Source organism: Lepus europaeus, chromosome 1, assembly GCF_033115175.1.
Source record: "Lepus europaeus isolate LE1 chromosome 1, mLepTim1.pri, whole genome shotgun sequence".
NCBI classification, from domain to species: Eukaryota; Metazoa; Chordata; class Mammalia; order Lagomorpha; family Leporidae; genus Lepus; species Lepus europaeus.
This window is the reverse complement of record NC_084827.1, coordinates 99,815,218-99,836,468: the sequence shown is the minus strand read 5'-3', so window position 1 is coordinate 99,836,468 and position 21,251 is coordinate 99,815,218. Positions and strand designations below refer to the sequence as shown.

General features: G+C 41.2%; 1 protein-coding gene across 2 annotated transcripts in view; it reads left to right on the top strand.

The window, feature by feature from the left end:
• Positions 1–21,251, top strand: part of ACVR1 (activin A receptor type 1) — a 134,719-nt gene that overhangs the window by 105,888 nt on the left and 7,580 nt on the right. For both annotated transcript variants that reach the window (XM_062186980.1, XM_062186990.1), the window contains exons 6-9: positions 949–1,048; positions 4,656–4,802; positions 10,841–11,116; positions 16,072–16,269. In XM_062186980.1, coding sequence (XP_062042964.1) covers positions 949–1,048; positions 4,656–4,802; positions 10,841–11,116; positions 16,072–16,269 — 721 coding nt within the window. The remainder of the gene's footprint in view (positions 1–948; positions 1,049–4,655; positions 4,803–10,840; positions 11,117–16,071; positions 16,270–21,251) is intronic.

Below are 21,251 nucleotides of genomic sequence, written 5' to 3'. Positions count from 1 at the left end.
GATGAAATTCACACAAATCAATGCATTGCTTTAATAGGCCAACTAAAATGTTTGGGAAAGGAAGAGCTTTGGGGAATGTTAGCTCAGCATTACTGCAACCTTCCCACCATCACCACAGGCACAATATTGTTTATTGCAGATAATCCATGCCAGATACCATGCTTCTTGGCTCGCACTGAGAGTAAGAAGGAAAACTTTATGAATGAACTAACTGGAATCTTCTTGGCAACCTGTTTGTTTATAGAAGTCTTTGTGGTGCTTTGGTTTTATGTGTTTAGTGAAAGTGTAATTTTTTTCCTGTCTGATTTGTGTTTCACAATGAGAAATGACAAGTAGGCGTTCATTTAGTAACCCTTTTGTTCCTTACCCACCTATGATATGACCTCCATCCATGGAGTCCACCCCTGCCTGAGTGTACCAATTGAAAGATCCTCATGGTTTTTGGAGTCTTTCCATTAGAAACATTTGAGTTGTTTGTTCTTGATTCCTAATTTGTTTTTTCCTAATTAGAGTTCTGTAGTTGGTATGGCAACTACAGTGGATCATTTGGTAGATCGTGAGCATAGCAGAATATGGTAAATTGTACCCAGTTCTTGGAGTCAAAAGAATGCCCCCCTCCTTCTTTGGGTTTAACCTGCTGTTCTCTCTACTGCTTCCTCTTGTACTCAGCCCTACTTACTGGACTTCCAAGTTTGATTTTGCTCGGCCTCTTTATGTATTTTGTTATAAAATTCTGGGTACAAGAAAGGACGGTTTCTCAGGAAAACCTATCATCTATTTGGGAAAGGGCTGGATCCTGGTTTTCTGAGATGAAGCCAAACCTTCCAGTGGAGCTTTCCATGAGCACTAGGCATCACGTGCCTTCCATGTGAGTTACAACATGCAGACTAATACTCTACACCGAGTTATTGCTCAACAGCTGCCTTTTCTCCTTGTCTTAAACTACAGGATTTACTGGATCATTCGTGTACGTCAGGAAGTGGTTCTGGTCTTCCTTTTCTGGTACAAAGAACAGTGGCTCGCCAGATTACACTATTGGAGTGTGTCGGTAATTCCTTTTTTTTCCCCTCTTCCTTTTTGAGTGTTATGCATTATTTTTAAATATTTATTTTGTTTATTTGAAAGGCAGAGTGATGGAGAAGGAGACACACAGTATCTGCTGGTTCACTCCTCAAAAGGCTACAACTGCTGAGGTGGGGCCATGTTGAAGCCAGGAGCCTGGAGCTCCCTCTGGGTCTCCTGTGTTACTTAGGCCGTCTGCTGCTTTCCCAGGCACACTAGCAGGGAACTGCATGGGAAGTGGTGCAGCTCGGACTGAGACCCACACTTGTACATGGGATGCTGATGTCACAGGCAGCAATGTAATCACTCTGCACAATGACACTGGCCCATGGTTATTATTTTTTTTTAATCCTGCTTTTATTAGTTTAATGTGGCAAATCACATGACAATTTTCATTAGTTTCTCTTTTAGGTGGCAGACGGAGATGGTTTCAGTAGCAATAGTGGGTTGGCAGTGCTTCTACAGTCTCATTCTAGTGATAATGGTTTACTCTTTTATTTATCTATCCACCTCTCCATCCATCCATCCATCCATCCATCTATCGTGAAAGGCAAAGAGACAAAGAGAGGTGGCGTGGAGGGGGCAAAGACAGAGTCTTCCATTTGTTGGTTCACTCCCCATTTGCCTAGAGTGGCCAGAGCTGAGCTGGGTCATACGAAAGTCAGGAGCTAGTAACTCAATATATTTTTTTAAAAATTTATTTGACAGATAGAGTTAGACAGTGAGAGAGAGAGACAGAGACAGAGAGAAAGGTCTTCCTTCTGTTGGTTCACCCCCCAAATGGCTGCCACAGCCAGAGCTGTGCCGATCTGAATCCTGGAGCCAGGTGCTTCCTCCTGGTCTCCCATGCAGGTGCAGGGGCCCAAGCACTTGGGCCATCCTCCACTGCCCTTCCGGGCCACAGCAGAGAGCTGGACTGGAAGAGGAGCAACCGAGACTAGAACCCAGCACCCATATGGGATGCCAGCGCCGCAGGCGGAGGATTAACCAAGTGAGCCACGGTGCCTGCCTGTAACTCGATATGGGTCTGTCATGTGGGTGGCAGGGAGCCAAGTGCTTGAGCCACATCTTGCCTGCCTTCTAGGGTGTGCGTTAGCAAGAAGCTGGGATTGAAAGCAGAGTCGGGACTCAAACCCAGGCATTCCTAATTGGGATGTAGGTATACCAAGTGGTGTCTTAACTGCAGTGCCAAACACCTGATCCCTTTCTTCTTGTTTTCATGAGAAGAGGGACAGCAACGGAAATGGAATGGGCAGAGGTAGGAAGAGCAGTGACTGTTGGACTGACCCACGCAGGGACCCAGCAGAGGCTTTCTTGCCATTTATCTAGGTCTGTGGCTACTGTGTTTCCCACTCCAAGCTTCTCCTCCGCAGCAGATTGTGACTAGAGAAAATGAAGATGGACAAGTCCCAAATGTGCTCATTATGTACAACCAGAGTTGTCTTCTTTTACCAAGTAATATCATATTTGATTATGAACAAGGGTGTCTGGTGGTGGTGGGAGGCAGTGAAGGGAGACATGTTTGAGTCTTGCCTGTTCTCTAATCTCCTGACCCCTGGCCACTCCCCATCCATGGGGCTGCACCATATCTCAAGGTTAGTCCTTGGTGATTGGCCCCAGAGTTCAATGGACAAAATAATACTACACCTTTAAAAGTGCATACTGTTTCTGTTTCTGTAGATATTCTTTAGTATTTCTGGAAACAATGCAAAATGTCCTTTCATTTTCTTGGTTAGCACCAAATACTTCAATAAAAGGTATACCTTTGGAGTTCCCTATAATTAGTGTTTGTGTGGTACAGCTTCAAATAGAAATATATGTGATGAGCTGTACAAATGGTGTATTGTCACAAACCTGGGAAGTTGTACTAGGTCTGTCATTTCTAGGTGGTGCTCAGTGAGAATCCACATTTCAGGTGCCTTTAGGTATCTCCCTTCTGAACCTCCCTGGCCAGGGCTTTGGGTCATCTCTGCTTTTGTTTTAGGGACTTCTACATAATGTTGCATTTGTAACAAACATTTCAAAACCATGAAATACATTTCTATTTTCATTCTACCTACTCTATCATTCATCTCCTGCTTTCTAAAAAAGAATTTTTTTTGGAGACAACCCTATGTCCACCATTCCCCTGGGATATTTTTCTCTCCTCCCCAATGAAAGATTGAGAACATAGAGAGAAAGAGAGATAAAAAATGGAACAAAGGCAAGAAAAGATTAGCGTGCCATTTTTCTAGTAGCTAATGTTGTAGTATCTTAACAGTAGCTGTCATCTTGTGATGGGCAAATGCTTTGACTTTATTAAAGTGAATCCTGTGTGGCCTGACAGCACCCCACAATGAGCAATTCCTGGTCATATTTCACATGCTGTTGGATCCATTTTGGTATTTAGTAAAGACATTATTTCTTGCCAGAGAATCTAGAGTTAGGGGTTTTGATTAGATTTTGGAGAGGTCTGCATCTTTCCATGTTTGGGTTCTCAATGTCTTAGTTTTCCACCAAGGGATTGCTTGCCTGTAAATGCTGTTGGGTGTTGCCGCTGTCTTTTACAGCCACATGATCCCCGTGATCCCCACAGCCTCTTGCCTGGGTAGACAGCCCCACTGGCCTGCAAGTTGTATCCCCTGCTGTGTCATCATCTAGGCTCATTATACCCCTTGCTGATCCCCCTTAGTTTAGTGGTAATTACCTCCTCCTCTCTACCCATAATTAAAGAGAAGAATGGATGAGGGAGCCTGTGGTTGACAAGATGACAAGTGTGTTGCTGCTGCAAAGGGGGCCATGCTCGCAAGAGGTTAGCATGGTTTTCATGTTTCCTCCAGGTTGCCTTTTCGGTTTAGCCCACTTGTGGCATCAGAGAGGCTGTCTGACAAAAGACTACCCATGACCAATGTTAGAAATCAGCACTGCTCTGGGATTATGTGTTTAAGACTTTGCAAATCCTCTTTTGAAATATATCCTCTGCCAAGAAATCCTTTAGGGATGGTCGTGGCTGCTTGTCAATCTCCTACATAGTATTGTGTTTGGGCTTTTGTGTTTGTTTTGTCTTAATCCTCAGAACACATCTCAAACTTAATAGTCTCCTTTGTGGAAAAAAATGCATAATGTAAATTCACACATTTAGATGCTTAGAAAAATGCCTTTGTTGATCCTGTATGGAGCCAAAGAACCAAGGGAGCCATTCAGTGTAGTTACATACACGTTTGGATTTCAGTACAGTCTTGTAGCCAAATAACTGGTGCCATTTTCTGAGTTCTAACTTCCATGTGTTTTTAAGAAGTGTTTGCATTTTATACCTTTCAGTAAGACTCTTGAGGTAAAAGGAACAACTGGCTGCTGATTGTACATTGAAGATGCTGAAGGCACCTTGTTACCACAGTTGGTGGGAGGCAGGGATAGTTCCTACCTGATTTTTCTGTCCTCACAGACAAAAGATTGCAGTATTTCTATCTCCAGTTTGGCTTTCTCTGGGAAACCTTGGGAGGGATGAAGAGTTGTGGGCTCTACGTTTATTGGCTCTTTCTTAATGAATCACTGGGCTGGCTGCCTTTTGTGTGCCCACTGTCAAAATGTCATCTTTGTTTTGCTTTCCACAGGGAAAGGCAGGTATGGCGAAGTGTGGAGGGGCAGTTGGCAAGGGGAAAATGTAGCTGTGAAGATCTTCTCCTCCCGGGATGAGAAATCTTGGTTCAGGGAGACTGAATTGTATAACACTGTGATGCTGAGGCATGAAAATATTTTAGGTAAGTACAACAAGGGTCCCCGTGTTAATTGTGTTGAGAAATAATTGCCTGCCCTTGGCCCTCTCTGTGTCAGTGAATGTGAATTTTGAGTCTCTCTTGAAAAGCCAGGCAGGGATCCTCAGTGTTTATGTAATGTTTAGTTTTAACACCAATTTCTTATTGAAATCTGCAAATAAGTTTTAAGATTCTCTGGATGATGAAAAGGAAATCCGTTATTGCTCATTCTTATTCCTACATCTGCAGATCGTTATTTAAACAACAGAAATTTGCCCCGTATCGTTCACTTCAAGGCTTCCTGGGCTGCTCTGCTTACTCCACCCTTTTTGAATATTTATTACTTGAATCAAACTAAGAAAGATCTTTGGACTCTTTCCTAGAGATTCACAGCTCTCAGGGACATTGTAATTAAATGCACATTCCTTCAAACTAGGCATCATTTTTAAAGACCAGATTTATAGAGGGATTCAGCATACATTTTAATTTAGAAACTAAAGCTTAGCAACATTTGTGAAATATAGAAAGTGCCCGTGGAATACTGCTGTGGCAGTGTAATGGGTGAGCTTATTCCTTGGACTCATCAGCTGTGTTTCTGAAAACTTTGTCTAAATGTGTTTATACTAATATGTGCATGATGAACGCTGCCTGCAGTGCTTCCGTAATACTGGATAGAAAATTTATATCGAATTGAACTCTGCATAGCATTGTGTTGGCCACCTTATGGCTTTTGGATTAGGTCTGGCTTATAGGATGGCCAGATTTTTTTTTTTTTAAATCTATTTCAGTACTGCCAATTTAGTTTTAAATCTGAGTCAAGTTGTCTGCAAATAATGACTTGACCCTTGTCCAAAGCTTTGGTTCAATGGTCTGCTTGAGATGTTTCATCTAAGAATTGTTTGAACTGATGGCTGTTGTTGTTTTGTTTTTTCTTTCCCTTAACTCTGGGGCCCTACTCCTTATAGCTAACCCTCCTTTCTTGTATTGTTGCTGTCAGCCTTCCCTTTCCAAACCATTTCTCCATACAGAGCTGTCTTTCATTTTGGAGCCGAGATAATTCTGCTCAAAGTGTCTTTGGTGGCTCTCAAAGTGCTTGTAACATTTATGACTTCTGGGCCTGACATTCAAGATTCCCTGCTTTGGAGCTACAAGGAATGTCTTAAGTTTCATCTACAAAAATGCCCATCTTCAGCTGCTGCCAATGTTGCTATTCCTTCTGATTGCCAGAGACAGTTAGATCTCTTTGTTTTTGTACTTGTTGTTCTTGAGCATCCATTATCCCCTTCTCACTCCCCATCTACCCCTCCCTCCATTGAAACTTCTCCGTTTCCTTCCAGTTACTCCCAATGGAAAGACTTGTGCTTCTCTACACTCCCTCTCTTTGTACCTCTGCTGTCACTTACCAGACACTGCTTGGTGCTGCAGGAACATTCTTATGTGTAACAGCAGTGATAGCAATAACAGCAAAAGTATCAGCAGATATGTTACTCTGCAGTAGCCACTGCTGTGAGTGCTTTTCTCTTCTAGTCTTCACCATGACCAAGTGAGGTTAGCTGTGCTTATCTTCCCAGTTTTAACTGATGGGCAACTGATTTACAGAGAACTTAAATAGTAGAGTGGGGAATCACACTGGAAAAGCTAACTCATAACCACAGTTCTGTGCTGTACACCACAGTGTGCTAGGTGGTCATGTAGCAGTAGAGTTGCTTCTTAGTCTGTAGAGTGAAGATGTGTGGTAAACATTCATCTATTGTTGAGATTACCTTGGGATATTTCAGTGTTCCCTCTGACACTGGAATGGGATGAGGTTGAACAATAAATTCAGAGTTAGAAGGCATGCTGTACCAAAAATCATTAAATATCACAGTTATCCCTAGTGGACAGGTACACATGCTCTTGAGAAGTGTGAAAGATCTTGAGACTCATTGAAAGAAGGTCACATTCATGCATCCCCTGTAATACTCACAGGGTTCATAGACTCATTGAGCAAACTGCCGTAGATATTGCTGTGCTATGCAAATAGCATCTATCCATGCACTCAAGTTAAATGACCTATGATACCACTCCTTTGGGCACTGAGAGCAAGAGTCATTTCCATTGTTTTTGCATTCACACCCAGTGTTGAGTTCAATACCTTGTATAAGGTAGTACTCAGTAAATGTTTATTAAATTGGACTTACAAGAAATATTTGAAAGGTAATTTTGAACTATGATTCATATATAGGAAGTTAGGTTCCCTTAGTATGAGCACATAGGATACAACATTGTCCATTTCTTATTACTTATTGGTCCATGGAAATTCTGAGTCCATGAGCTCTTTCTACCCTCATCATAATCACAGCTATCTGGGTTGGTTTTACTGTTTTAGTAGAGAAAGCTCATAGAAATGTACACTCTGCCGTCTATGGCCATACCACACTGAACACACCTGATCTCGGCTGGTCTTGGAAGCTAAGCAGGGTTGAACCTGGTTAGTACTTGGGTGGGAGAAATGTATACTCTGTTGTGTTAGACTTTTTTTTTCCATGCTTTATCAATTTTCTGGATGTAGAAACTTTGTTTTCAGTGATCGTTTTATTTTCTATCAAAGAGCACATTGTGTTTGAATTATCAGTTCATGATTCCCCTGACTCGTGTGAATTGCTAACGCTAGCCTCCTCTAACACATAATTAAATTGCACATCCCACCAATGTTTCTGTTGGTACAGGAAGGGTATTAGTTTCATTAAATTGGACTTAGTGATCTTCCTTGAATGGATTATCCAAGACATCCACTCAATGAAGAACCATGCTAATTTTTTTCCATATAAAATTAAAAAGTATTTTTTTTTAAATTCCAAAAATTACGTTTGTATCTGTCTACACATACATGCAAAACTCTGGGCCCTCCTGGTTGATCCTGCTGATTTAACATATTAAAAAATATGTTAAATTAGTTTGAATTTCAACTCTTCCTTCTCTGTGGTTGGTGTGGAAATTAACCGCTTAAGTGGTTAATGAGAGCCTATGTCGTGTGATGTTAGAAACAGTGAGATGGGAACTTGGGAAACTGGAGTCAACTTCGAGCACAAGCAGAGACCCATGATGTGACTTTGTGTTAAAGTTACATCTTTCTCAGCATTCTTTTCTCATCACTAAAACCATAGGAGAAATTCATTCTGAAGTGTTATTTTCTACTCTGTACAAAATTGTAGTGAAATACACGTAGCAGAAAATTTGCCATTTTAACCACTTTAAAGGTATAGTTTCGTGGTGTTAAGTACATTGTTGTATAACCATCACCAGTGTTTATCTCCTGAACTATCACTTGCTCTTAAAATTACCACCTAGCTGTTTAATCAAATTCTTGAGATCAGTAAGTAAAGGAATCTCCCTAAAAAGATATGACATCAAATTACTACAATAATACTACAGTCACTAACTGTTCTTGAACATTTACTATGTGATGGGCATCGTTCCGAGCATCTTACATGTAATGACTCTTACTCTCACAGTAACCCTTTGAAATATATGTTGTTATTATCCTTATCTTGCAAATGAGGACACTAAGGTGGAAATTTTATATGCCTTGGGCAAAATCAGCTAGCCCCAGGGTGGAAGAGCCAGTATGCAATCCTAGTAGGGTAGCTCTGAGGCCTCACAACCATACTCTCTTACATGGTGGCCTTGCACTTGGCCTGTGAAAGCTGCCCAGGAGGTACCTTGTTCCTGGGAGCATTGCCAATGAGAGGCTCACGAGGGCTGCTGATAACCTGACTTAAGACTTTGGGTTTTATTTGACCTCTCAAGGAGCCTAGGAGGATGACTGGTTGTTAAGTAAGAGGCTTTTGCACTAATCACTTTCTCTTCCTATTATGAACACATCCAATGGCTGTGCCAGAATTCCAACCTGAGGCAGCTGTACAACCTCTACTAGTAGTAGAGTTCTTTTTTTTTCTTTTTCTTTTTCTGAGAGGCAGAGAAAGAGGGAGAAGGGGGGAGGGTGAAGAGTGAGTGAGTGAGTTAGTTCCCATTTGCTGGTTCATTCTCCAAATTCATGCAGTGACCTTGGCTGGGTTGTCTGGAGCCAAGAGCTCAGGGCATAGTCCGGGTCACCCACATGAATGGCAGCAACCCAACCATTTGAGCCGTTACTGTTTCCAGGGTCTACATTGGCAGGAAGCATGCCAGAAAGCTTGGAGTCAGGAGCAGGATATGGGATGTGAGCATCTTAACCACTGGCCTCAATCCATACCCCTAGCAAAGTGTTTTGACTCAAAACACAGACATTCTACATAAGTGAACGTCCAGCCTTGTGAGGCAAACATAGCTGTATAATTCACTCCTGAGAGAGAAACCTATGAAAAGAGCCCTGCTGGTTTAGAAGTCATTTTTTTCCCTGGAAGGAGATGGTTGTAAAGGAGATTTGGAATGCCTAGAGAGGACTAAGTTATAGTTTCCAACGTGGTGGTCAGTATCAGCCTTTTAGATCGAACTGGATTTGAACTAAGACTTGCCAGAGGGCAGGGAGTCAGCCCTGCTCCTAGGAAGAGGGTGTTCCCTGTAAAGGGAACAGCCAGGACAGGAGCTTGCGGGACATGTTGGAAAGCGTGATTGGGCAAGGAAAGAGGTAAACTCATTGTCTATGAAAGTCATAGCATAATGAACAGGACAAGGTCCTTATTGAAGACCTAGGGGCTTTAGGGGAGGCAGGAGAATAAAGATGTGTTACTTGTTAACTCAGAGGCTGCTTTTCCTTTGGGGAAGAAATCCGTAGAGGCCACACAAATACATGGCAGCAATTTAAAGTCTTTTGAGTGGCGCTTTTATAGTTTGTATTTATTTCTGAGAAAGTCATTAAAGAGTAAAAGTTCCCAAGGGAAATACCAAGTATCCCCTCAGAATGTCCAGGAGAAAAATCATTCTCTCTGGGTTTGGCCACATCTGTCTGTACCTACCTTCTGTCAGCGAGAGGCCTGTTCAGTGGCCGCTTACTGAAGGGAGTCAGCCCCTTCCCTGGGCTCATGGTGTCCTTTGTAGATGAATATTACAGATTATTGTGTGTATTTTCCCCTTTTATTTATTTTTCCTTTTCTAGCCAATAAATGCTATCATCTTCGTTTTTTTCCATATGACTGACAGATAGCATTGTAAGTGCTTGTTCTATTGGATTGTTTTTTTTTTTTTTTTTTAAATCGGTCATTTGGTATAAACTCACCTATTTATATTGTGTCTCAACAAAAGTGGCCAGAGAGCAGGTTTAATTTACCTGATATTGCACTGTAAGTTACAGGCAGGATCAGAACTGGAATCTAAGAGTCTAGGTTCCAGGTTTTATGTTTTAGGGTGATTGATGAAGGCTCTGTACTTGGAAGATCAGTGTGATAAGAGTTTGCCACTGTCCTTATGGGTGAGTACAAAGGTACTATTCCTGTCTGAATCATAACGCAATGTGAAGTATTTTTTTTAAAGGCACTCAGGGCCAGCTTTGTGGCATAGTGGGTTAAGCTGCCATCTGTAGTGCCAGCATCCCATATGTGTGCAGGCTTGAGTCCTGATTGCTCCACTTCTGAAGAAGCTCCTGACTTCATGACCCAGCCCTGGTCATTGTGCCATATGAAGAATGAACCAGTTGATGGAAGACCTCTCTCTGTCTCTCTCACTCTCTTTCTGTAACTCTGTCTTTCAAATAGATAAAATAAATCTTTTTTTTTTTTTTAAAAAAACATAATACTTAGAATGGAAAGGAATATGAAAATTTCTTTTTTAAAAGATTTTATTTAAGGTATGCAAATTTCATGTATTTTATATATATACAGATTTAGGGACAGTGATTCTTCCCACTCTATCCTTCCTCCTGAAATTCCCTGTTCATTAGCAGTGCCCTTTGTAAGGGATAAATGCTATTATTTTCCTCTGTTAGTGCATCTGTAAGCCTTCTGTCATGGCGATGGGTTCATCTTTTTTCAAACAAATGATGTCTGTTGTGTAAAGCACCATTTCAAAATACTAAAAGTTACAGTGTGGAGTTCTCACTGTGTTAATTTTGTTGTTGCTCTCTCCAGGTTTCATTGCTTCGGACATGACATCAAGACACTCCAGTACTCAGTTGTGGTTAATTACACATTATCATGAGATGGGATCCTTGTATGACTATCTTCAGCTTACTACTCTGGATACAGTTAGCTGCCTTCGAATAGTGCTGTCCATAGCCAGTGGTCTTGCACATCTGCATATAGAGATATTTGGGACCCAAGGGAAACCAGCCATTGCCCATCGGGATTTAAAAAGCAAAAACATCCTGGTGAAGAAGAATGGACAGTGCTGCATAGCAGATTTGGGTAAATTTCTTAAAGTATTACCATTTTTGCCTTTATTGCACTCCAGTGTTTTATCAAGTTGAACTTCTTACCCTCCTAATTTGTTGTTGTAAAAAATTTCAATTGTGCATAAAAACTGAAATAACTTTGTAATGAACAACTGTGTATACACCATCTGAATGCTTCTGGTAACATTTAATTATTCTTAAGCTTTATTGCCTGTCTCTCCAGCTATCCATCCTCCATCCATCCATCCATCCATCTTAATCTCTGACACATTTGCAAAGTGAATTACAGATGAAAGAACTCTTCTCTATAGCAACTTTAGCATGCTCATTGCAATATCTTGAACTAATGTATTATTTATTCTTTTTTTCCCTTTCAGGAGAAATTTACATTCTGTAAAATATATAAATCTTTAGTATATTCTCAGGGTTTTGGCAATTGCTACAAAACTCCAGTCCCTCTTGAGATACAGAATTTCCCATTACTTTAGAAAGTCACTGCAGGCTCATCCAGTCAGCCTCATCCCACCCCATCCTCAGAGGCAGCCAGCACTGTTGTATTCTGATTTTGTAAACATTTACACAAAGCAAGTGCATAATTAAATATTCCATGGAATGAGTTCATCTTAGAAATGGCTTCTGGAATCATTCTATAAGGCAAAAATGTTAGTTTGAGAAAGAGGAAAATAGGTCCCCAAACCAACTGGCTTGTTGCCTTCTGGGGTGTCTCATTTTTAGGGTCCTTGGGTAATGCTCAGTATCATATTAATTGCCGGGTAAGCAAGATTACTTTCACTTATGGTGACAATTTCATAAAACCATATTCATCCTAGACACCTAGATTATTGACTGAATAACTGTGCTAATCAGAACTGAATTGAAATATTGGTTGTTCATTACAGTGAATTCTTGAGTGTTCTTATTCTGCCAGATTAAAAAAAGCTATTACTAGGTTGATGAAGGTTTAGACAAAATTAGCTTTAATTTTACAAATAATTAAAACTAATTATTCTGTAAATAATGAAGTTTATTTTTGTTTTTAAGCACAAGAAAGTTAATGTTTTAGGCAAATTAATTTCCTTTGAACTCGTTTAAAGTCTTTACTTTCACATGGAGAAAACAATGTTTCCCAAGTATGACAAGAAAGATATTTAGGATAAACATTGAAAGAGTGTGACCTGAAAGCTTTTTTTCAGTTGGTTTTAGTTGTGGTATAAAAGACTTTCATTGTTTATTCCATGGCTCCTGGAGCCAGAGTGATTTGGGATTGAACTCTGACCTCCCATAATTTACTCTGTGTGTCTATGAGTCTCTTTTACCTGTCTGTACCTGGCTCCAGTGCTGGCAGTGCTTACATTGGCTGAGAGAGGCAGGGAACCTTAGCCAAGGGGCTCCAGCATTTGGTTCTTATTCACTGTACTTCTGCAGTGTTGAAACTTTCATAATAATGTCCTCAAGTATTATTCATGGAACTGAACAGTAAGTCTGCCTCATAGAATTCTGACAAGATTCAGAAATTATCATAAATGCCTGGCAAATAATAGGGAATCACAGGGTAGCTGCAGTTCTAACGCAGTGGTCTGGGAAGGATGGCAAATTGAGGCAGTGCTTGGCTCAGTGGGGAGAAGCAGGGGAGTCTTGCAGCTAATTAATCCATCAGCTGCATTTCTTTTGGCTGGCAGCCTTCCAGATAGATGCATGGGTTGGTTTAAAAATCTGTGTGAAGGAGTCGTTAATTAGAGGATAGATAATGTAGTACTGGGGACAGCTCCTCTAAGACCATCATTTGAATGTTTTACTTTATACCCAGAAATTAGGGACCACTCCTTAGAAATATTGTTCTGTTATTAATAATGCAAAAAAGACCAGTATTCTATTTATTTTCCTTACTTGCTGTTACAAAAAAAAAAAAAAAAAATTCAAACATACCAAAAAGATTGAAAGAATATAATAATTACGTAAGCCTCAGAACCCAAATTCAGAAATTGTTAAAATTTTGACATTGTTTTATCTATATGTGATTGTGTGTATATTTTTCTCAGTTGATTTGAAAGTGAGGTGCAGACATCATAACACTTTACTTCTAAATTCTTCAAGATACATCCCCTGCCTAATTGTAGTTTATCACAACTAAAAATTGCCAATAATTCTTTAATATCATTTAATATCCTTTTACATTTCTAGTTTTTTTCAGTCAAGAATACCATCAAAGTTCATACATTGCATCTGGTTATTTTGTCTCGAGTGTAATAATTATTATTAGGTAACAAATCATCTATAAAACTTAGCAGCTTAGGGTCTGGCATTGTGGTAAATCTACCACCTGCAATGCCAGTATCCTATAGGGGATCCAATTCATGTCTGCTCCACTTCCAATCCAGTTGCCTGCTAATGGCCTAGGACAGCAGTGGCAGATGGCCCAATTGTTTGGGTCCCTGCCTCCCACATAGGGGCCCCAGATGAAATTCCTAGCTTCAGCCTGGCCCAGCTCTGCTCATTGCTGCCATCTTGGGAGTGATTCAGCAGATGGAGGATCTTTCTGTCTTTTCTTCTTTCTCTGTCACTCAGATTTTCAAATAAATAAATGAATATTTTTTAAAGATTTATTTGTTTTTTATTTAGAAGGCAGAGTTACAGAGAGGCAGAGGCAGGGAGAGTGAGAGCGAGAGTGAGATCTTCCATCCACTGGTTCACTCCCCAAATGGTTGCAATGGCCAGAGCTGTGCTGATCTGAAGCCAGGAGCCAGGAGCTTCCTCTGGGTCTTCTACGTAGGTACAGGGGCCCAAGGAAGGACTTGGGCCATTTTCTGCTGCTTTCCCAGGTCATAGCAGAGAGTTGGATCGCAAGTGGAACAGCCGGGAGTTAAACCGGTGCCCATATGGGATGCCAACACTGCAGGTGGAGTCTTTACCTGCTACACCACAGTGCTGGCCCCAGTAAGTGAATATTAGAAAACAAACAAACAGGCCGGCGCCGCGGCTCACTAGGCTAATCCTCCGCCTTGCGGCGCCGGCACACCGGGTTCTAGTCCCGGTCGGGGCACCGATCCTGTCCCGGTTGCCCCTCTTCCAGGCCAGCTCTCTGCTGTGGCCAGGGAGTGCAGTGGAGGATGGCCCAAAGTGCTTTGGCCCTGCACCCCATGGGAGACCAGGAGAAGCACCTGGCTCCTGCCATCGGATCAGCGTGGTGCGCCGGCCGCAGCACGCTACCGCGGCGGCCATTGGAGGGTGAACCAACGGCAAAAGGAAGACCTTTCTCTCTGTCTCTCTCTGTCCACTCTGCTTGTCAAAAAAAAAAAAAAAAAAAAAAGAAAACAAACAAACAAACAAAAATAACTCAACAGCATAAACCAACACAGGTGTATTATCGCATGTGGCCCCTTGAGAGTTAGGAATGGTAGAATGCTTTGTAAGTGTGGGTCTGGTTCAGGGCCTCCTGGAGGTTGCAGAGGAGCTGCAGGCTGGCTAGGGCTGCAGTCATGTGAAGGTCCACCTGGGGCTGGAGCATCCTGTTCCAAGATGGTGCCCTTGGTTGGCTGTGGACAGCAGGCCCCCGTTCCTTGTCATGTGGACATTCCACAGGGCTGCTTGAGTGCCTTTACTCCATGATGAGTGAGTTAAAGGAGAACAAACAGGAAACCTTTTATAATTTTATAATGACTATCATGTCCTAGTTTTGAAAATGCCCCGGTCACTTTTGCCATATTATTCCTTATAGTCCAGCCCACATTCAACAGATGGAGGATTTAAGTTTCAACTCTTGATGAGAGAAGTCTGAAAACATTTGTGGGCATGTTTTAGAGCCACTACAGCTAGTATTGCTAGATTCTATTTAGACTTCTAATTTTTAATATTCTGATATTTTGGCTCTTTGGTTCTGGAAGTGGTGGAGTGTTTTTGATTTGGGAAATATTCCCCGTGGCCCTAGAATCCTGGGGATCATCATAAAAATGGGAGAAAGAAGAACTACTCTGCTTCAGTCAAATGCAGTTACCAGTACCTTTGCTAATTACAAAGGCTGGGATCATGTGTGCTGTCTTCCTAGAGTTCCATAGAACCATTTTCCCACATGTTCAGTGTGGGAGGATAAGCATTCTCTGTAGTTGGCTTGAGGGATCCCCTAAAGGATCGTTGGATGGCATATGTTTATAACGGCTTCTTGTGTCAGTTTGGCACTTTTTGTTATATTGAGTGTTATTGGACTCCTATTCCTTTGGTCTACATTTGCATCAGTGAGTAACTGTGCCTCAGATAGACCACACCTGTATCTGTCCCTCCCCACTGGCCAGTGAGGGAAGCCAAGACCTCTGTACACTGGGGAATTCGGCAATGAGTCAAGGCTGAAGAAAATGTTTCCAAGCCACTTCACCTATGAGTTGTGTTTTAAGTTGGGGGTCCAGTTTAATGATGTATTCTCATGATTCTGGAGAAAAACCTGTGGGTTTGCTCAGTGTTATTGCTCAGCTGAGCAGCGCTTCCTTTAAGGTGGAGCAGTACTTGCTGCCATCTGCCCATTATGTAGTAATGAATTACCCCAAGTTCTCCATTGCACACTGTTGAACATTTGTGTTTGGAGGCTAGTCATGGTGGTAGTGGAGATCAAGAAGTGGAGCTCAAGGACTGTGTTTGGTTCTTGTTGAGCCACGTCACAGCTCACATTTATCACGGGAGCTTGTTTGTGGATTTCAAGCAGTGGCCTCAAATTGGTTTAGTGCTTTGGTCTACCACTTACCCAAACTTTTTATCTCTCAGAAGTTTGTATATTAACCTAGTAGCCTCAGGAGGTTTCTGGAATGAGTCCTTTTCCTGCTGGCAATCCAGAAGTCATCAGCAAGGGCATTCCAGGGTGTATTGAGGCAACAGTGACCGTGGATACCACAAGAGGGCACTTTTGATTGGGGTTGGTTTAAAGTCCTTCAGCAGCCTCTGAGTGGATGTGTGTTGATAACACTATTTTCTTCTTCCTTTCAGGCTTGGCAGTCATGCATTCCCAGAGCACCAATCAACTTGATGTGGGAAACAACCCGCGGGTAGGCACCAAGCGCTACATGGCTCCCGAAGTTCTAGATGAAACCATTCAAGTGGATTGCTTTGATTCTTACAAGCGGGTTGATATTTGGGCCTTTGGACTTGTTTTGTGGGAAGTGGCCAGGCGTATGGTAAGCAATGGTAGGTATCTGATTTAATGTTATATTGTCCTCTTCCAAGTTACCTTGATACTAACACCTTTAAAAGGGCAAAGGGGAATATTGAAGTCCACATTGTACCTGGAATCCTGCCTGTCTGGCTGTAGGTTTGTTTGATTTATGCCAGAGAGGAGGAGTGAAATGGCATTGTTTGCAACACAAGAGAGGAAATGATGGTTAGAAAGCAACATTTCTGGAAGAACCTAGTTATTTCTTGGATTCTCTCTGGCTTGGCCCATATTTTACTCTTCCCTTCATTTTCCTATTTTGTATTCCCACCCTCATTCCTTTCTTGCGCTTCTTACAAAGTAGAATTAGATTGAGGAGAATGCTAACATAAACCTAAGGGTGAAATTCTTCTGTGTTAGATATTTTTCTTCTTAAGTTTGGATTATTGAGAGAAGGCTTAATTTTTTTGCACTCATAAGTCAATCTTTATATCTCTGGCTTATATTGATTTGTTCATAAGTAATTATATGAAGCATGATGCTGCCGTCACATTAAGGAAGCATTTGTTAATTTTAACCTGTGTATCTTGCGATGAATACTCACTCTTGTCTTTTTGTGTACCTAAATCAGCCACAAATACTTTGATGAGCTTTACTTAAGTACATTGTATTCTGGTAGCACTATTAACTCTTTCTAATTGACATGCCCTGGTAATTTCCTTGAATTAGCTAAATGAACCTGTTCATATCAGCTGGAAACTTTATTGTACTGACATGTATCCAAAGTTGTTCCAAGAAGCAGAAGAAAATGCCATATATTTAGATCAGCATTCATTTTCAAAAGATGTTTTACATTTTACCCTCCCATGACCCACTGGAGTCAGGGACTTGAAGAATTAAACAAGGAATGTGTGATGGTTTTGTCATCCCAACTTCCACTTACATTTTCTTCTAAGGATTAACATTTGTGGGGCAGTGGTGATTTTCATGAATAACAGGCAGAGATGAGGAGATTGTATGAGAAAAGTAGAATCTGATTTAATATAGTTTTAGTGTACAATAATTAAAATTGGCATGCCTTCATGGTAGCTTTTTTTGTAATAGCAGAATGTGTCTGCTTTGAAAAACCCTCGGAGGGTGTTAAAGCAAGTAGCAAGTGTTTCAGATTAAACATACAGGATTGTAACTTGACAGTTCTTTTAAAGTACCTTTTTTTTTTTTTTTTTTTTATGGATTCATGAACATTTTCCTAGTAATTGTTTCTCAATCCTTGGGAGCTACTGCCTTGCAATTTGTACCACTGAAGTGCCTTGAGAATTGTTTGCAAAAGAGATTGTTTTGCTGATTTATATAGTTATGAACTTTGCCTGAAATTGCACATCAACTTCATTTCCTAACCCCCTCCCCAGTCATTCTGGAGTGCCTTGGAACTGAAAAACACCTCTAATTCTGATTCGTTTATGTTAACAGACCATTTAGAGAAGGAATGGTGTCAGAATACACTGTGTGATGGGAGGAATTTGCCCCAAATGGAAAGAAGGTCGGCATTCCACAGCTAGGACAGTAGCATTTCCAGCCACGGGTGTGCCGGAGCAAAGCCAAGCAAGCCTGCTTGCAGAAGCTTGGGATTTGGGCCTTGTAAGAATTCATGTTGCAAGCCTGTTCCCTGTGTCACAGGCATACACCCAAATGGCTTTTAAAGATCAATGGTGATTAATGGTAGTCAGTTTGAAGTGAGAGTCATCTGTTTAAAATTTAGCTCAACAAATGGTGGCTTGCTTGCTAGAACTTGTATTTAATAGATTTGGGAGGGGAAAAAAAAAAGGTCTAGAAAGGGAGGATAGGATGCTTTGGTGGTGGTTTTATGTATTGAATTTCCCCATGTATCATCATATAGGCTGTTAGCTAGTTTCTAAAACTTTGTGGATGAGCTTCTGGTCTGTGATGGGGCTTAATTCTTAGGGGGTGTTAAGGGTATGCCATGTCTCATTTTAAGCCAGCTACTAGTGTTTGGCAGTGACTAATTTGATATTTTCCCCTTCTTTTTCTCTTGTCTCTCTTGTATGATTACTCAGGTGCACACAGCCACAAGTCAGTGTATCTGAATTTCAACTTGAGAGGCCATTGTTGTGGCATAGCAGTTAAAGCCGATGCCTGCAATGCTGGCATCCCAAATGGGCACAGGTTTGAGTCCTAGCTGCTCCATTTCTGATCAGACTGGGCCATCTTTTGCTGTTTTCACAGGTGCATTAGCCGGGAGCTGGATCAGAACTGGAGCAGCCAGGACTCAAACCAGCACTCACCTGGGATGCTAGTGTCAGAAGTGGCATCCCAACTCATTGCGCTACAGTCTCGGTCCCTAATATTAATATTTGTTATTATTTCTTCCTAACTAGAAAAACTTGCATAGAAAGTAAATTAAGAGAAATTTTGCCTTCACATCTCAACATTCATTTTCTTTTCACTTCTCTGTGCACACATTTTAAAAACTTAGTTGTAGTCAGAATGTAGATACAATTTTGTATCATCTTCTTAATTTGTGTGTGTTTAATGTTAGATAGTCTCTACTTTTAAATAGTCACATAGTATCTTATTAACCATTTCTATATTTTTATATATCCTGTCTCTTCCTTTTGGGACCTATGGCAGTCATTTTTGTGTGTGTAACTTCTTCATTTGGGGATTAATTGTTAATCTGAAAAGATGTAGACTTAACAGGTCAAGGAGTGTGGATGTTTTTACGACTTGATAGGTATTGCCAAATTGCTTTCCATAAGAGTTGTTTTAACTTACAATATCGCCCTCACCCCAGGGTGTGATGTACCTGTTTCACTTTCTTATTGGTTTCAGGAACTGTCATTAAAAGGATATATGTTTTTGAAATTATTGCATATAAAATGTACCTCATTTAAATGTATGAATATCTTACATTAAGAAGGTCATTATAATTATGCATCCTTTGAGTTTCTGAGTCCATTATAAAAATTGATGACCGGATAGTTCTCTTGGAGCAGTATGACCCTCAAGTGAATCATGAACATAAAAATTATGTTGCATTTTGTATTTTATTGGAATTTTATATTTATTTGCTACTACTAATAAACCTCCCACTGTTTCTGTACAGGAAATGAGCTTTAAGTCCATTTTCACATCTGAACATTTTCAACAATGATTTTTGAAATAATATTTTGGTGTTCAGTTAGACATTGAATTTGGAGTTTGTAGAAAAGAAAATAGTTCTATCACTTTTTCTTTGTGCATTTTCTGTATGAACTTAGGGCAGGGGCTTACTTTGATCAATAGTTCTGAAACAGGAGTCTGCCTCAGATTCACCTGGAGGGCGTATTTGGACCCTAGCCCCACAATTTCTGATCTAGTAATTCTAGGGTTGGAGAATACGATGCCAAGGTTCCTGTCTGAGCATAGGCAATTCTGAACATACACTGAGTATGTAGAGTATTTGGAAGAGAGGGACACTCAGATTGTACAGGCAGATAACCTGCAGAAGACAAGACAACCCTGCCCCTCTAGGGTGTTCGGTGGTCACACACCTTCCTGTGATGTGCTTCTGCCTACCCGCACTGTGTACCTCCATGGCGCATGTGTGGATGCTACTCCCCAGAGCTGTATGGTGCTTCTCCTGGGTATGCTGGAGGCAGTGTAATTCAATCAGCCTCTGCGTTCTGGGCACTGAGGCTATACTGTCTGATTCCATCAGTTCCACGTCTAATCATCATATATGTTATGTATGTGTGTGTGCATGTGTGTGTGTGTATGCATGCATGTATTTACTTCAGAGGGCTGTAGTGATCAAATGAGATCATGTCAGTGGAACACCTAGTATCTTCCTGCCACATCACGAGTGCTTTGTTATTGGTCTTTTTCTACTGGGAATGGGTGATAAAACCTGCCCCAAAGCTTGCAGGTCTCAGCTGTCTTCCAGTCCTCCTTTCCTGCTTCTCTTATGCGATGGTGCCTTTGTTTCCCCTCCTCACTGCGCACAGGAAGGTTCTGTGGATACACTCTTGTTTCACTGTTATTGGCTTTGATCAGCTTGTGATGGAATACTCTGTCAAAATGTGTCAAAAGCTGTTTCTATCTCATAGACAACTTCTTGCTGGCCAAGCTACACCTTTTATGGGGTGGGGCTAGGAAATACTGCTTAGAATAAGCTTGTGTTTGGCACATGCATTTTGGAAAAGCCTCTTCTAATTACTCCTTGAGTTTGCCAGGGAACTGCATGTGCTTCTGTTCCTAAAGCACAGTGGGCTTGTGTACAGAAACCATGACAACTCTTACCTACTTCACAGCTTATACCCGACATGTTCCCTGATTTTAATTCATTCCTTTGGTGTGTTGAGGTTTGAACAAAGTGCTGAGCTGAATCATATTAAGGAAAATTTTCAGTATTCATTGAAGTAGCTTTGGTTATTTGTTTGATTTAACCTTTTATGTAATTGACCGTGGGTAGGGATACAGGTAGGATAAGGGGCAAGGTTTCTTTCCCTCCATGGTTTGCTGGAGTTCCGTGTCCGTGATTTGGAGATCTGGAGTTGAGGAAGGCAGTCAGCGGACTCCATGACAAGGTAGTCTGCACCAGCAGCACCTCACTAGGTGCTGTCTCTTCCTAGTCCTCTTTTCCTTGAAGAGCAAATTCAGTGTGGATGTTTTAAAGCTTTTGACAGCTCTGACATTCGTAAATGGTGTATTCTTCTCAGGGACTTCACAGCTAGCAAATGTTTGAGATTCTTGGGGTGCTTCTTTCTCTCTAGATTTGGAGAATACACAAGATATGCATTAATTTCATGCAGCTCTCCCAGGATTTTATCCTCTCCTCTGTGACTTGCAAGAATATTGATAGATATTTTTAGTAGGGCACACAGTAATCTATAAACCATTGACTTGTATTGTGTTACATCAAGGAGAATGCCAATAATAGGAATTAATATTACAGTTTTAGCACAGACTCCCAAGAAGGCATTTAGTTTGAGTAATGTACATGGTTCCATATGGCCGT